Source organism: Impatiens glandulifera, chromosome 8 (assembly GCF_907164915.1).
Source record: "Impatiens glandulifera chromosome 8, dImpGla2.1, whole genome shotgun sequence".
NCBI classification, from domain to species: domain Eukaryota; kingdom Viridiplantae; phylum Streptophyta; class Magnoliopsida; order Ericales; family Balsaminaceae; genus Impatiens; species Impatiens glandulifera.
Window position 1 is genome coordinate 19,843,234 of NC_061869.1, and position 17,887 is coordinate 19,861,120.

Genomic DNA, 17,887 nt, shown 5'->3' on the forward strand with positions numbered 1-17,887 from the left:
TGATAACTTAGCCTCTTTTCTGTGAACAATTTTTCAATGAAAAGTTGGTTTCACATATCTTAGGATTTGATATCATTGTTGGAGTGAATATGTCTATTGGTATTACCTCGAAAGAAAGAGATGTGGAAGTGCTCGTAAAAAGTTATAAGATTTTGGAAGCGATATATGATGAAGGGAGACAACGGAGGAATGGTGAGGAGGAAACTAGCTAAATAGATGAGTGAAACGACGAAAAAAGCAACAAAAAAATATTGTCTTACCATAATATTACTTTGTTTCTTTCAGATATGATTCTTTCATAAACTAGTTAAGTGCGGGATGAAATAAATGTTTAAAAAATCGTATAAATTTATATGAAAATTTAAATTTGTTATCCAATTATTTATATACCATATAAGGAAGCTTGTTTTCTTTGTTTTTTTTTTCCTTCAATATGCCACAAAAATTCGACGGGAGAGGATATGCTGTCCCAAGTGAAGCTGTCCCTTACGGTCTCATTTATCAAGAACAAGTAATTTTGATAAATTAGACAAATTAAAAATTATATATATGAAATAAACCTTAAATCCTAAATTTTAAACCCTAAACCCTAAACTCTAAATTCTAAATCCTAAACCCTAAAAACTTATATATATAACATTTTATTTTAATATTTCATTTTCTCTTTCCTCTCTTCACTCTCATGAGACAGCAATGGGACATTATTTTTGGGACAGCAGATCCGAATTCAAATTCGACAATGTTCTAATAGAAAAAATTAAATTTGTTCTTATTTTTTATTTTATGTTGATTAAATATAATATATTCTTATTATGATTAATACAAACTACTCAAGAAAGCCCAATGGAAGTTGTGTTTACATAATGGGCTGAGTTAAACGAAATTCAAGCCCATCGTAATTATCTTTCGTAAAGTCCAGAAAACCTTGACCTAAAAACCCTAATTTCATTTCCCTTTTATCAGCTTCTTCCCCTCCTCTTACAGAACTGCATCTAGGGCTAGAGAGAGAGAGAGAGAGAGAGCCATGACCACCCGTTTGAGGAAGAACAGGAAGAAGAGAGGTCATGTCAGTGCTGGTCATGGTAGGATCGGTAAGCACAGAAAGCATCCAGGAGGTCGCGGTAACGCCGGAGGTATGCACCACCATCGGATTCTCTTCGACAAGTACCATCCTGGGTACTTCGGTAAGGTCGGAATGAGGTATTTCCACAAGCTCCGTAACAAGTTTTACGCACCCATCATCAACATCGACAAGCTCTGGTCTCTCGTACCTAATGAAGTCAAGGAGCAAGCCACCGCCGACAAGGTTCCAGTGATTGATGTTACGCAATTTGGATTCTTTAAGGTTCTTGGAAAGGGAGTTTTGCCGGATAATCGACCTGTTGTTATCAAAGCTAAGCTCATTTCGAAAACAGCTGAGAAGAAGATTAAGGAAGCTGGCGGCGCTGTTATCCTTACTGCTTAGGTCTGATTTTCGTTTATTTATCAGATTATAGACATTTGTTTCTCAATCTTTATCTTTATTACACCTTGACTGTCAGTTGTTTATCGGATCTTATCATATGTTGGATTATATCATGCAAAATTTCTTCAATTTTATGGCTTTGTTTTTGTGAATTTATTTTGCATTTGCTTGTTTATGATTAGTTGATAGAACATGATGACAATCCTTCAATCTGCAAAACATGGGTGAAGCTTACATTATGTAATTGATGTAAAACTTCACCCATAAAAGATGCAAATTTGAAACATCCAAGAAATGGCTGAACAAATAGTCATGGTTTAGAGTAACCCTTGTTGTATAACTAGTGAATTAGCAAAACCCTTATTGAGGGGTTCATGTGCATTTGATTGATGATTGTGGGTTTTAAAAATTTCTGGTTTCCAGCTGATCAATTCCTTTTGAGCAATAATAGATATAGATTGGTGTAGTTCCAATAGCTTCTTCAAACTCATTCATTATTGTGTCTGATTCCTGCTTCTAGTTGTTGCAACTTGCAACCCAACAGCTGCTTGTATTAGGTTAATTGGTCCCATTTGGATACACATTCTTTTTTGTGAGATTTCTTATTTGGAAGTGAATTCTTTTGAGATAATCTCTTCTTGAAATAGTGCATATTCAGGCACAAATTTAAAGATGTAATCTTTATCATTGTATTAATTTTGTAGATGAGATGAGTTATGTAAAAACAAAATGCTTGTTTGTGTTTGGCTTATTTGAGTTTTCTTTTAGATTATTTGGAAACTTTGGTCTCTTTTTATTGATATGCATGTAAAGGTATAACTAGTGATCTCTTGCCCAAAACCTTGGTTACTTAAAATATTAAGTTTCTTTGATTTAAGAATATTTTAGGGATTTTATGTGTTTGGATTTTATTATTAATGAATATTTTAGTTTGCTATTATTTAGAGAATTCCAAATAAAATTTAGCAAGCAACCTCTTATAGCTTGTTTAATGATGGGTTATATGATTTTTTTTTGAAAAAAAAACTTGTAGACCAATGTGTGATCTACTCATTTAAAAAGGAACTAGATTTGCATTAGTTATAACTAATGTACAATCAATTATCAAAGAAAATTTTCAGTTTGAAAGAGACAATTTGAAAGAGAGATGTGAACCACCTTGTCAAATTTCACACTATTTTGAGCAAAATATATCTAAGAATTTAACCGAATTACACAAATGGTTTTTAGATTTATAAACATATTGTGTTAGCTTCAAAAGTCATACCTTGAAATTCAAACCATTCGAATTAAAACAAGATCACAATAACTTTAAAAGTCATACCTCGAATTTTAAACCATTCGAATTAAAACAAGATCACAATAGATTACCCACGCTGGTCTGATCAGTTTGCAGGGTTCGAATTATGAAAATTTATGATAAATAATTTATTTATTTTTGTTCGTAGACAACCATGTGATCTATGCTCTATCTCGATTGTCAAACTTAGTCTAAATTTTGTTTTTCCAAATTTTCAATTGACTTTCTTATACAACTTGAATACCATTCTTGACCCAAGAAATGACCATAAACTATTTCACACAACATTTACAACATCGAGCCATACACATTATCATTAATTTGACATGCTTATTTGAAAACTTAAATTAAAACCAAATTTTAAAATTACAAACTGTAAATTAGAGCATTAGATCAATTAATGATATTCCATAATTGTTTAACATTACACAATGATCAAATAAGAAGAACCCAAATTTCTTCAAAACAAACCAAGAAGAATTACTCAATTTTGAAATTTTTAGAAATTTGAAACTGGACATTTATGTTTCAATCAATTTCAATGAATTCAAAACATACTTCAATTGAAGTATCAATAAAATAATTCAAAGCATCAATTCAAATGAAATATAATTGATAGACAAAATTCGAAGTAATGGCAAGTCTAAAGGGAGGAATAGAGTTAAGGATAGTTGAGGAAAACTTGTCATCTAATATTCTTGAAACAATAACTAGTTTTTACAAAATTTGAATGGACTCACAATCAGTTGTACTTGGATTTAATATATTTTTAATAAAACTTGGAATGAAAGAATAATTATGAATAAGTTACATTTTTTAAGGAGAAATGATTTGGAGAGTGAATTGGGAGATTAAATTTTAAAAGGAATGACATGGTTCAATCTATTTGGCCGAAAAACAATAATTTTTTTTCCTCCCCTCCCCTCCCCTCCCCAACACATCATTTTCTCCTATATCCCTCATCTTTGTAAAAATAAAAATAAAAATAAGAAAACAAAATAAATAAATAATCATCTTATACTCACTCTTTTTTTTTATTGATTTAATTAATGACAAAAGCAAAAGTAGGGGTGTTCATCGGTTAGGTTTTCGGGTTATTCGAATTTTCGGTTCGAGTTTTTCAAATTTTTATTTTTTTAAGCAAATTCAAAAACCGAACCGATTTGAATAAATTCGAATTCGGTTTAGACCAAATATAGAAAATCACCTACCCATAAGATATATTTTTTTAAAAGAGTTAACAAAATAAATAAGTTGTTAAAGAGATCTTATCTACTTAAATTATAAAAAAATATAAATCGCGCAAACTTAGTTTAGTGACTAACGCTAATATATATTCGACAATTAAACGACGAAAGTAAAATAATGTCGACGACGACAATATATGGCGGTTGAGAGGTGTGGACAATTAGATAAAGGGGAAAATGAATTAGGGATTATGGATTTAATGTAGAGATCTTGTAGGAAGCCTATGATAATTTAATATATAATATATAATAAAAATGAATTCGGTTTTCGGTTTGGTTTTCGAGTTAAAATCTAAACTCGAAAACCAAACCGAAAACCGTATTTGAATTCGAATAGGTTTAAAATTCAATTCGAAAACTGAAAATGTAATTCGAATTTGGTGAATTCGAATTCGATCGGATATTTGGTTCAAACCAAATATTGAACACCCTAAGTAAATGTACATAAACTTAAAATCAAATTGTAAAATATTATAATATATAGATTTTAATAATAAACTTCAGTCATTTTAAAAATAATATTTATTACCATCACAATTAATTTTAAAAATTAATAAAATAAAAAATAAATTTAATTATATTTAATATTAAAAATATGTTTGAACTTAAAAAAATGGGTAAAAAGTTGTATTTTTTTTGTAACACTTATTATTTATTGTCTTTATTTCCTTCATTTACTCAATAATTGATAAGAAGATAATTTATCTAAAATTAATATAAATAATCCAAATCAATTCTCCAAACTTATTTTACTGTGTGCTATAATCATTTTTTATAATATTTGTTTCTCTTTTCATGTGGTAATTGATTAGAAGATAATTAATTATACCCACTTTAATTTAGAATTTAGAGTGTTTTAAGCGAGTTACTACTCCCTGATCATTTATACTATTCCAAACATCTGACTGCATTTTCCAACTGAAATAGAATATTACTATCGAAATGGAATTGTACATCCAGACAGAGATCCAGACAGAGGACGTGCTCATACGATTCATAGAAGGATATGATCAACCCGTTAATTGTTTTCCGCTTACGCATCTTTTCGTGCTTTTAAAAAAAGAGTTCACTAAACCTCAAGACCAAGTAAAAAACCTGTCCAGGTAGGAATCAAGGAATTGAACCTTGATAAAGCCTGTTACCGATCTGATTATCGATTCATAAGATTAATCAGAAGATAAAAAAGTTAAGACCCACTTGGCTCGGGGGATATAGCTCAGTTGGTAGAGCGGAGCTCTTGCAATTGGATCGTTGCTATTACAGGTTGGATGTCTAATTGTCCAGGCGGTAATGATAGTATCTTGTACCTGAACCGGGTTCCAACCTCAACAATAACAACTAAACACGAGGGTTGCGCTCGTTGAGGGACTTAACCCAACAGAATTCATACTTAAAATACAAAAATTCTCAAATTTAATTCGGAGAACAATTGTGTTAATTTATAAAATTAAAAAACAAATAAAATAAAATTGATTTCAAGATTATTTGAAAATGATATGAAATAATCCAACCTCCACATATCAGTTTTTGGAACTCCTCAAATGAAGAAGAACAATAGGTGACCTCTTCGTCTGCTGCTGCGTAGGCCTAGTGCGTGCATACTACTATAGGCTTGAGCTTTGAGCACCATCTAGTTCAGCTTTTTCTAACAGATGATGTTCTACTTTCTGTAGCAGCTCATATATGCGCTCACTACTTCATCAAAATCCATCAATTTGAGCATCGGAACCTTTATGCTGAGATCCAGATCCAAAAATCTCCTCATTTATACCTTTTGATCATCTCAAATTACCCGAATCTCATCGGATCTCGTGTCTAAAGGTTCGATTTCACCTGATCTCCAAACGAGCGGTCAAACCTAACACTCCGATGGCGGGAGCCGCCTCGGCGCTCTTCCTTCTCGATATCAAGGGCAGAGTTCTTGTATGGCGTGACTACCGTGGCGACGTCTCTTCCGTTCAGGCTGAACGCTTCTTCACCAAGCTTATCGAGAAAGAGGTTCTCCCCTCATTGTCAATTCTTAATTTTATTCGTATTATCTGTTGATCACGCCGTGGGAGATAAATAGTACCATTACTATTCATTGTAATTGTAGCCTTTAGATGAAGGAGTAACAGATTTAGCTATTCGTCTTCCATTGAAGATGATTTCCCTGTAGTTCAATTGTATCTGTTGGTTCCTTGATGCTTTAGCTGATGACAGTTGACGTATTATTTATAGGGCGATCCGCAATCTCAAGATCCAGTTGTATATGACAATGGAGTCACATATTTGTTTATTCAGCACAATAATGTTTATTTGATGACTGCTTCCAGACAGAACTGCAATGCAGCTAGCCTTCTTCTCTTTCTTCATCGCCTAGTTGACGTAAGGGCTAGTGATCTTGGTTTAGATTCTTTTTTAATGCTTCCTCTAATTTGGGAATGATTATGTTGGTTTTTGTGGCCATGTTCAATTTTCTTTTGGCTGCAGGTCTTTAAGCACTATTTTGAAGAGTTAGAGGAAGAATCACTGAGAGACAACTTTGTTGTTGTGGTACCTGAACAATTGCTCTCGGTTTCCTTCATAGTTGTATTTTTCTTTCACAAGACCTTTGATTTGATTGCTCTTTGCAGTATGAATTACTTGATGAGATGATGGACTTCGGTTACCCTCAGTATACAGAAGCAAAGATTCTCAGTGAGTTTATCAAGACTGATGCTTACAGGATGGAAGTTACACAGAGGCCACCAATGGCAGTGACAAATGCTGTGTCTTGGCGTAGTGAAGGCATACAATATAAGAAAAATGAAGTAAGCTATATTCATGAAAGTTGTTATGATACCATTTGTTGAGATTTTCTTATGGGCCTTTGCCTTTTCAGATCTTCTTGGATGTCGTGGAGAGTGTTAATATACTTGTCAACAGCAATGGCCAGATTATTAGGTCAGATGTTGTTGGGGCATTAAAGATGAGAACTTATTTAAGGTGATTTTCCTCTCAACTTCCATTGTTGTTTGATTCTAATGTTTAAACATGCAATGCAAAATGATTTCTGATCTCCTATCTTGTACATTTAGGCACCACAGCCCTATGCATGCTATGCCTTTATATGTCTTAGGATTTTCTTTTCTTAATCTTATAATATAAAGAATGGAAATGTCCCAAAGGTTTACGAAGTTACAGAAAAAGAAGAAAATGAAAACAGACCAATCCACCTTTAAGCATGACAAGGAAAGCTTGAACAAACTGACCCTACCACCCCATACCCTAAGGAGCACTAACCCAGAAGACACCTATGCAAAATAACCAATTAAAGGTTCCTACAAATTGACTGTGACCCATCATGAAAGCTAATCACTCCTCCACAGGCAGCCCAAAGGGGGGATTAAGAGAAAACTTACAACTCAAACCCAAGCAATTAAACAAGGGAAGCAGAAAAACAAGTTCATATATAGGCTTCATTTTCAAGGCTCGCAAAATTCAACGTCCATATCAAACCCTCAACCAGTTCACAAGCATAGATCAACATACCAACAACATAATGCAAAATTAATTTGGTCATTCAGATGTTTCCAAGCTTTGTACCACCACCAAACCAAAATAAAAACCTCTTAATTTGCTATATTGAAATTATCGTTCCACCTTAATTCATTTATGAATTTATTCCCTTTGTCATGATAACCGAACTGTAAGTCTCCCCAATTCTCTTTCCTTTCTATAGTAAGTTTTTATCTTCTCCTTCCCATTAACATTACAGGAATTTCACTGCAATCCTGATAGAACTTGTATTAGAATTAGGCTTAAAATCTTGAAATCAAAGATTACAATAATTTGTATTAGAATTAGTCCTAACACCTTGAAATCAAAGATTACAAAATGAATAGGAAATTGGTGTGAGTAATTGGAAGAAGAGAGAATAGAACTTGAGATGAGAAGAAACTCTTAACAGACCAAGAGCTATGTAAGAACTAGAGATGAAAAAGAGAGAATCCCTATGTGAGAAGAGAGAATCCTTGAGGAGAGGTAAAATTTCCACTACACATTTCACACCTAACTTTGGCACCATCATGTCTTATTTATAGTAAACTACTAATTAACTTCTTATTAACGAAATTAACCGCTAACTAAAACCGTCTCGTCTTGTATCAATAGCCCATAGCCCATCCTTCACCACTGTTCGAAGATTGAACAAGATTCAAATAAAACAAGGATTGTGGAAAATAGGGAAGTCATTCTCGAACCAGCTAGTTAATATCACGTGGAATCACTCTCGAGGATGTTTTGGCTCAACTAATTCCACGCACATCGCCGTGTATGCACCTGTGTTGCATTTGTGGCCATATGCCCATTTCTAGTCATAAATATGTTCTTTTGAATATAGGAAGCTAGCATGACCCCATAGTTATAACCTTCACTTCAACTTAAGGTATTCTAAGTGAGAATCAAACCCGTGACATCCATTTCTGGTCACAATTGAAACAAAGGTTAATACGTCATTTCTCAGTGTATGAGAATTGAACCCGCATTGTTAGCTAAGGCTAGGGGTTATAATCGATGTCAATTATCTTCTACTCATGATATTTCCTTTTATTCCCTTGGTTCTTTATCTGAACGCTCCTTGTTCTCGCCTCTTTCCGTGTCTAGTTCCACCATGGTGCATGTAATAACGAACCATCCTTATTTGCCAATTAACCTCGTTTCTCCATTGCCTCATGTACCACTTCCCAAAGCTTGATATTTGTTCTTTCTTGAACTATTCCATTGTATCTAAAGAGTCGTTTACTTTTGGATTCTGATTTGTTATTACTTCTTTTAACTGATTTTTTTTTCTAGAAAAAGATGAACCTTTTATTGATAAAGAAAAAAATGTTGTGTACAAAGGAACCTATTACTAGTTACGTTTCTCAATAAAATAAAATGCTGACACCACTTCAACTTAAGACATTTTAAGTGTGAATCGAACCCATGACCTCTGGTCTCTTAGGAAACACTTTTGCCACTTGAGCTACCTTAACGGGTTACTAGAAACTAAACTCATGCAACAAAACTAGTCCAACAATATTTTTAAAACGTTGATACTCGATACCCCATTCCATGCAAACTAACAAATTATGAGTGGAGTTAGCAACTTTGTTCCATATCTCCACTTTGAGTAGTAATTGCACATTCTTGAATCTCCTTCCAAACTACTTCCTCATTTCTAGGTTTTGAACCAAAAACTCTTGCATTTCTCTCCTTTCAGATTTCATAAATACAATCTTCAAATGAAATGAACATTTGTACAAAGTTGTTTTTTTTTTGGAATGACCAAACTAGAGGATCGCAATCCCATAGGGAGTGGATTCAAGTAGTGACTTCCATTTGCCATCCCAAATTTCCGAAACCATCGTCGCCACTTATTCTGAACTGAGTTCACTAGCTGCAAATTTTGGGCGAATAATAAGAGGGTCATCATCATGCCAAAATGAAGTGTCACTACCATTACCATTGCCAAATTTGAAGAACATCAGCTTCCAACACAATTTTTCTGAGTTTAAAAACCTTTTTTATGTATGAAACAATGTCTGTACAGGAATTAAATGTCCATATGTTACTACGCTTAAGGAGTTAAATGGATCTAATTGATCCAAATAGTCTTTTCTTTTGTGCAATGGCCTAAAAGTGTTTCATCAACAAAACTTTGTTCTATTCCTCGCAGATTCTGATACCAATTCCACCCCCTTCTTTGATTTGCAAAGATTTTTCCATTTGACTTTGTCACCTACTTTGCCTTTATTTCACCATATAAAGTCGCGGATGAGCTGTTGAAGAAAATACCCATTATGGTAACCCTTAAACGTAATCGACAGTCAAATCAGTAGTTTATATAACACATCCATATTACTCTTGAGTCTTGCCTTATGTCTTTAACGATCGTTACTTGTTTCAAATCTTTTCAATTGTTCAAGGGATCATCAAATGCGCTAGGCCTGAACTCCAGAGTACCAATTCTTTTAGTTCTCTCCATGGTAGTGCTATGCCCATATTTCTCGTGAGCATATGCAAACTAAACCACTGACAGACATTTCCCTTCAAGTGAGCTGTGACAAATTAAATCTACTGCTCCTTTGACATATCTTCAATCTTAAAGAACATTTCTATCTCATAAATCTGTCAAATTCTGGGAGGTTCATCTTCGTCAGTTTTGTTGGTGGACAATAATTTGGATGTACTTTTTCATTAAGTGTTTCACTTCTTTCATCAGTTGATCTTGCCTTAATTTCAACAATCTTTAAAATCACACAATCCTCCAACAAACAAGCCTTCTGTTGTAAAAGCTCAAAACTTATTATAATGCTACATGTTACCTGCAGATTCAGCAGGTCAGTTAAATAATCAAACAAGACAAGGAGTTTCTACAATACCGGTTTTATTTTTTTGCTAGAAACTACTACCGATTTGATATACTTCAAACAGTCTCAGAAATGAAACAGCCTCAGTCGGTTTAATTTCACACAGGTATATCAAAATTCAAAACAAGCCCAGGCTCGTTGTTTCAATCGCGACTTCGATCAACCTCTCGCGATGAATTTTATTCACACAGAAATTTGAGAAACCAGATTTTGTCGAAGGTGATTCAGCTACTGCTCTGAGGAAACTTGATTCTGTTCTGGTCGGTAGTGCTCCTAGGTAGAAGAACAGAAGACTAACGAAATACGAAGTTCTACAGTCGCGATTCGAGGATTATAGCAAAGGAATTCAAAAATCTACGTGCTTCTCATCTTCTTCTGCCTATCATTTCTAGGTCGCGAATCTTTGTTATGACCTGGCTAAAACCCAAAATAACATAAACTTATTACATCAAATACCTATTACTATTAGCCTTGTGGAGTATAATAACACATCACAATATCCTACCACATTTCTTAAAGTTCTATGCCATGTTAGTTATGAAGCAAATATTTGAACTTCGGATATAATCTTCTTAGCAATATTTTAGTACCCTTGTGGTTTCTGTCTCATCTGTTACCTTTACTAAATCCTGTTCATCTAATAAATATTGTTCCAACTTCAATTTTTTTTATTTAATGATAATGATGTGTGAGGTGGATTTTAATTTTTCTGTTTAAATTATCCCCTCTTGTTAGTGCATTGAAGTTTGGTTTCTGTGTTTACATTCACATGCAACTTTTAATTTAATGTAAAACTCTCACATGTGATCAAATCCAATTGTTGATTGTGGTTTAAGCCAATTGTAGGTGCTAATTGCAATAGGCCCAATTAGTACATTATTTCTATCTCTTGTATAAAGAGGACATCGAGCATATTAGATTGGGCTGTTGAATTTGGCGATATTTTATCTTTAACTGTTTGTATTCCATGAAATAGATCACAATAATATTAAATTACCTTGTTTCAGTTTCTTCTGAGTACCTTGCATTCAACTGTCTCTAATGAAAAAGTTTGTTATTTTCATCTCTTAGTGGGATGCCCGAGTGTAAACTTGGGCTAAATGACAGAGTTCTATTGGAGGCACAAGGGAGGGCAACTAAAGGAAAAGCCATAGATTTGGATGACATAAAGTTTCACCAGTAAGTGGCAAAACTCTTAGTTCTTCCTAGCACCTTTCTTGTCACGTATTATTATTGGCATCAAAATACACACAATAGTCTGTTCTGAGCTGTTATTATACTTTCATGGTATCTGCATTGCCTTTTTTGATCTGCAATTGGTTCTTCAATTATGTTCTTGGTTTAGGTGCGTTCGGTTGGCCCGATTTGAAAATGATCGCACAATATCCTTTATACCCCCTGATGGATCCTTTGATCTTATGACATACAGACTAAGTACTCAGGTCTGATGGGTTTCTCTTTCCTCATCTAACTTTTATCATAGTTACTAATTCAATATTTACTTTCAGGTAAAGCCTCTTATATGGGTAGAAGCACAGGTTGAAAGGCATTCTAGAAGTCGCATTGAGTTTTCTGTGAAAGCAAGGAGTCAGTTTAAGGAGCGTAGGTATGTTATTGATAAAACTGAAAATTAAGTGTTATATGCTGAGTATTGAATTTAAGTTCCAAATTAGGTAAGTGTATGAAAAATTCAAACTAGATGGAGATATATGAATTTAATGTATTTGATATTCAAGTTGATTTGATAAAATGTGGAACTAATGTCGAAACATTATAAAGACTTAATTTGATTAATTTCCAAGGGTTAAATTTGTCTTTCTTATGTTCTTACTATATTACTAAAGTTAAGTAATTTAACCATATTTTTAAACTTAATTTGAGCTAAATCTATATAATTAGTGATTTTAAATAACTATTTGGAGCCGAATCTAAATAATGAAGTGATTTCTTAAACTTAATTTGTGCTTCTACCCTTTTTAATGTGATAAGTGATGTTAAAGGCTTTACTAAATTTATTCCAAATTTCTGGGAACATGAAATTGCTTGTATGTGTTCAATTTTACAGCACTGCTACAAATGTTGAAATTGAGTTGCCAGTCCCATCAGATGCTACTAAACCAAATATTCGAACATCAATGGGTTCCGCTTCATATGCACCAGAGAATGATGCACTTGTCTGGAAAATAAAATCTTTTCCGGGTGGTAAGGTAAGGTTTGACCATAACAGTTTCCTCAAATTATATACCTCATATGCTTGCTTTGTTTTGAGTAAACCCATAAAGAATCCCCAAGTATTCGACAATTTTGAAATCCATTCTTAAACTAATTTTCTTTTATACAATCCCTTTAACTATGAAACCGTTTTGAATATGAACCCCAATTTTTAACGAAATTTTAACGTAAGACCATTTTTATGCTTGAGCTTTATATTTAGTCGCTTCAGCACCTATTTAGGGTGATGTGGTTTTGTTTCTTCCTTTAAAGTTAAACGTGTTTAAGTGGCCAAAACAACAAAAGTGGTCTTATATGATTGATAGTTTGAACGAAAAGAATCAATTTAAAAATTGTCTTTTAGAAAAAAGGTTCATATCAAAACGGTTTCATAGTTTAAAGACTTATTTCAAATTGATGAATACTTTGAGGGAGTATTTATTTATGGGTTTAGTCTTTTTGGCTTGTCTTACATTTCCGGATGGATACATGATTTTTCTAATTGGAGTGTAACTTTGTAGGAGTATATGCTTAGAGCAGAGTTTACCCTACCAAGTATAATAGCAGAAGATGCAGCTCCTGAAAGAAAAGCTCCTATACGTGTAAAATTTGAGATACCATATTTCACTGTTTCAGGAATACAGGTACCTGATTTGCTTTATTCAGTTCGATAGAAAATCCTCGACATGAATTTTTTCTGTATTATTTTGCCAATGTTTTGTTTTGTTTATTTTTAAAGGTTCGTTACCTAAAGATCATTGAGAAAAGTGGCTACCAGGCTCTTCCATGGGTAAGATATATAACCATGGCAGGAGAATACGAGCTTAGACTAATATGAGAACACCCAACAAATTATTATTCGGTTTCCACATGCAAATCCTATCACGAGGATGGATATTCTCATCTGGTAAACCAATGTTCTTCCTGTAGAATTATGTAGTTTCAACCGATTCAAGCTTAAGAATGTATGTATGATGGTAAAATCTGGATGGTGAATTCTAATTCGTTTTTTTTTTGTTGGCATCATTTCAATCATGGATTTAGTTTGGTTGTTATCGTCAGTTATGTTTATAAGTACTTCATGGACAACTGTATTATTCCAACATAGAAGGCATTGAAAAGTTGGAAGAGAAGAGGAATCTTGTTTTATTAAAAATTCTTTATGTATGTATTTGCTTCAAGCATATTTTGCATGAACTATTATCTGTCAGAATCATCTTCCTCTCACGGTTAGGGTTTCGTGGGAACGGACCGATTTTGTTTAGGAGTTTCATGATTTTGCAGGGTCAGATTGACCTATTATGTTTAGGACTCCACGATTTTGCAGGGTTGGGTTGACCTACTTAGATTCGGATCAAACCCATTGAAATTACAACCGTCATGTTTATGCAGGTTCGGATTTGTTGAAAATACAATCGTTGCGTTTATGCCAGTGTTCTAAACGGCGGTAGGCGGTGGCGGAGCGGTAAGTGACTGCCTACTGCCTCAGGTGCCTAGGCGGTGCCTCAGGTGCCTAGGCGGTGCCTTGGCGGTTGAATATAAATATAATAAAGATGTTCTATAATTATCATTTTACTAAAAAGTCAAATTAATATTCTCTAATATAGTAACATTTAACAAAAATAAGTATGTAGACGAGCTGGAGAAGTGATAGATGATTAGATGATCTAAGAAGATGTAGATGATTAAGGAGGTGAGGTGAATGAGATAAGAAACAGAAAAGAAGAATATAAATGAATTGGAATGTAAAGAGTCATTTCAAAATTTAAATAAATAGTGGGTGATAAAGAGTTTTTTTTATTAAATATATATATATATATATATATATTAATATTAGTAATTAATTAATTAAAAATAATAAGTAATTAAATAATCTGACCGCCTCATGTATAGGCGGAGCGGTGTTGGACCGCCTACCGCCTAGGCCGCCATTTAGAACACTGGTTTATGCAGGTTTGGATTGACCCACTTAGGTTTGGGTTCGTGTTTATGCAGTTGGGTGAAAGGATGGGAGTGTTATTTTGTTTACTAGTGTGTGGATTGCCTACTTCCCATTTGAGGAAAATGGGAACATTGGCTTTTGCTGGAATTAAAATCTTTAGTATAATTTTACTAGATAAATGATGATTATATTTGGTGACCTAAATGGTATTTCATCTCCCTTGAAAAGAGTGAGAGGAAAACACCACCTAAACTCAAATTCCAAATGTATGATTAATTTCATCAATTCCTTTAAACATCTTGATTTCAGTTACCGTGATTGTAACTTTACTTCGAGCAATAAACAATCATGCTCATCTTTCTCAATTGGAGAAATTTTTTTAACCAAGCTTCACATAAAGCCTATCAGCTAAATCCGTGGATCTCCACCTTTTATCCTCAATTTAAAGCTCAAATTATGTCTCAAATCTCTAAAAGAATGGAGTCAATTCTCAATTGATAACCTTGAAAATAAGTTAAAAATTGAAACAAAGGACCTCGAAATCCTCCAAAAACTTGAATAAGGGGATAGCTCTTTAGAAGAGTAAGAGTGCAAAAACTTTCTTATCAAAATCAAAGATATGATTGCTAAAAAATGATGACAAAAATATAGTCTAATTAGATCAACTATGGCGATGCTCCCTTCTAATTTTTTTTTTGTATTCATCGGCTAAAGAAAAGTTGTCAACTTTATCCAGCTCATAACAAATATAGATGGAATAAAGAATTAGAAAGACATTTCTCAAAATTTTGCCAATCATTACTACTCTTCTAATTAAATTTGAGTTGATAAGCAAACATTAGACTCATTCCATTATTAATTTCCATTAAGTATAATACACCTCTATATAGATGATTCAATTCCATATATTGATCAAATTAATGAAATAGTCTTTAGAATATGAAAATTTTAAACTTTAGGACGTGATAAATTGTCAGTCGAATTACAAAAGAAATAATTTATTAGGATGTTAACATAATCAAACAATTATGTTTTACAAGACACATGTTGAAGAAGACCCGACCCCAAACCTAACAAGACTACACCTACTTATCCCCGTTCTCGTATCCAATCGGGTAACCATGTTCAATGTCGTTCCCATCCCCTTCATTATAAAGAATATGATTTGAACTTTTTACTAAATGTGCACTATACAAATACGTCAGGATAAGATACTTTTAATTAAATAGTTTTGGTAGGTGATAATACATTAATTATATCTTGGTAGTTTTGGTAAATGATAATACATTAATAATATTTACATGTTTAGGTGACATTCAATCTTATATAATTTTTACTTTTTATGTAGTTTTTTCTTCTAAATTTTATTTTAATTCGTGTTTCCTGTTTGATTATGCTAAAATATACTATTAAAAACAGTTTATGATCTTTATTTAAATTAAAATATTTAGTTTTACATATTTGTATTTTGTATTTAATTATTTATGTGAATTTTAAAATATCTTTTAATGTTTTTTGATTTTTTTTTATATTTTAATTTTTGTTAACTTTTAAGTTTCTTAACTGTAGTCTTTTAAATTTTAGTTTTTTATTCTTTTATTTCATATTAATTCATTTCATTTAAATAATAATTTAACACTTTGTAATAAATATCAATTAATATTTCTTATGAAGTAATATTTTATAATAAAAAAAACTAAACAACTATAATAATATTTTAAACTAATATAATAAATATTTAGCAACTATTATTAATCATATATATATATTGTATTATTATTGAATTTAAATTATTGTTAAAACTTAATTTTTAAAAGATTGAAAATGAAAAAGACATTTAAAATTGGCAAGTTAAAAAAAACATAATATATATATACTTAACTTGTAAAATTGAAGTAACCAATATTATTTTCATATTAATTTTTATATATATAAATAAATAATTAAAAATTAAAAAGAGTTAGAGATAAAAATACCTAAAAGTTAAAAAATAAATTTAATAAAAAATATAAAATTAATTAAAATGACATAAATAATTAAATCAAAAATAAATATATTTAAAATTAATAGTGTTAAATTTTAAAGATAATATATATATATATATATATATATATATATATATATATATATATATATATATATATTAAAATCAAAAGTCTTCTTTACATTTACTTGAGTCTTGTGCCGGTTTATATAATTATCTAAAAAGATATTATTATTTTTCTATGATAAATTGTTTTTTAATAGTATAATATATTAAAATTTAATAAAATTATTAGAAAAAAAATAAATTTATTTTTTATAAAATATAATAAATAAATATTAATAATATTATATATTTATTTACTTTTGATTAATAATAGGAAAGATATCACAAATTTTATTTTACTACCTCCATAATAAAGTTTCAAATATAACAATTTACATTAAAAATTCGAGATGTTACGTGCCTGATTCTATGTGTGTAAGCGATTCGATTTAATCAATTTACTATGCACATTTTAACCGTTGATGTTGGTTTAATAAATTTCAAACAGTTGATTTTTCGGTTTAATATATTCAATAAACATTTGGTCGGTTTGAGCGGTTTTAGTAGTGTTGAACTTACAAATTGAACCGCTGTGATTGGTTTAATAAAATGAAAATTGAAATGAATTTAATTTGTCTAATTTAATTTGATATTTGGTTTGTTAGGAACCATTTTATTTGGATTTGAATGAATTAATCTTACTCCACCAATTCCATTTGATGCATAACAAAATTAACTATCCCATATAAAAATGATCTCTATTTTTTATCATATTTATAAATTAATTGAAAAGTATATTTTGAAAATAAAATTTTTACTTTTTTTTTATTAAAAAATATAATATATATATATATATATATATTAAAATTTTGAAAAACTTAATAGAAATATTTTGAAAGTTTTTAAGGTAAGTAAACAAATTAATAAATTAAAAAAGATTTTAAAACAGATTCAATATTGATTTGACTATGACTAATACAAACCAATTATAGACTAACACATCATTATCTCTGCGTGTCAATTTTATATTGGCTTCTTGGCCTCTCTTCTAAATTCTTGGGAAAAAATTAAAATTTAAATAAACCTCTATACTTTAAATAAAGTTACAATAAATTCTTCAAATTACAAAAATATGAATAATTTCAGTATCCAAATAAAGTTATTTTAGCAAATAAAGTTATACAATAAATGTTTAATACTAGGAAATAATATTATTAAAATTTAAGAAATTATTTGTTTATTTATCATTAGTTTAGGGGCTTATTTTCTATTTATAACTTCAAAATTATATACGTTCAGTTCATCGTAGTCAGCAAAAT

The 17,887-nt window shown here is 31.4% G+C and overlaps 2 protein-coding genes across 2 annotated transcripts; both read left to right on the forward strand.

Moving 5' to 3' along the window:
* The first annotated feature begins 962 nt into the window (after positions 1–962).
* On the forward strand, positions 963–1,617 carry LOC124911840 (60S ribosomal protein L27a-3-like). The gene has a single exon (XM_047452368.1). It carries the CDS (start codon positions 1,025–1,027, stop codon positions 1,463–1,465), a length of 441 nt encoding a protein of 146 aa, XP_047308324.1. The 5' UTR covers positions 963–1,024; the 3' UTR covers positions 1,466–1,617.
* A 3,929-nt stretch (positions 1,618–5,546) lies between these two features.
* LOC124911849 (AP-1 complex subunit mu-2) lies at positions 5,547–13,791 on the forward strand. The gene is made up of 11 exons (XM_047452379.1): positions 5,547–6,010; positions 6,233–6,379; positions 6,485–6,547; positions 6,628–6,804; positions 6,876–6,979; positions 11,458–11,565; positions 11,732–11,828; positions 11,895–11,992; positions 12,452–12,593; positions 13,119–13,241; positions 13,337–13,791. The coding sequence occupies exons 1-11, from the start codon at positions 5,882–5,884 to the stop codon at positions 13,433–13,435; spliced, it is 1,287 nt and encodes a 428-aa protein (XP_047308335.1). The 5' UTR covers positions 5,547–5,881; the 3' UTR covers positions 13,436–13,791.
* The last annotated feature ends 4,096 nt before the right edge of the window (positions 13,792–17,887 follow it).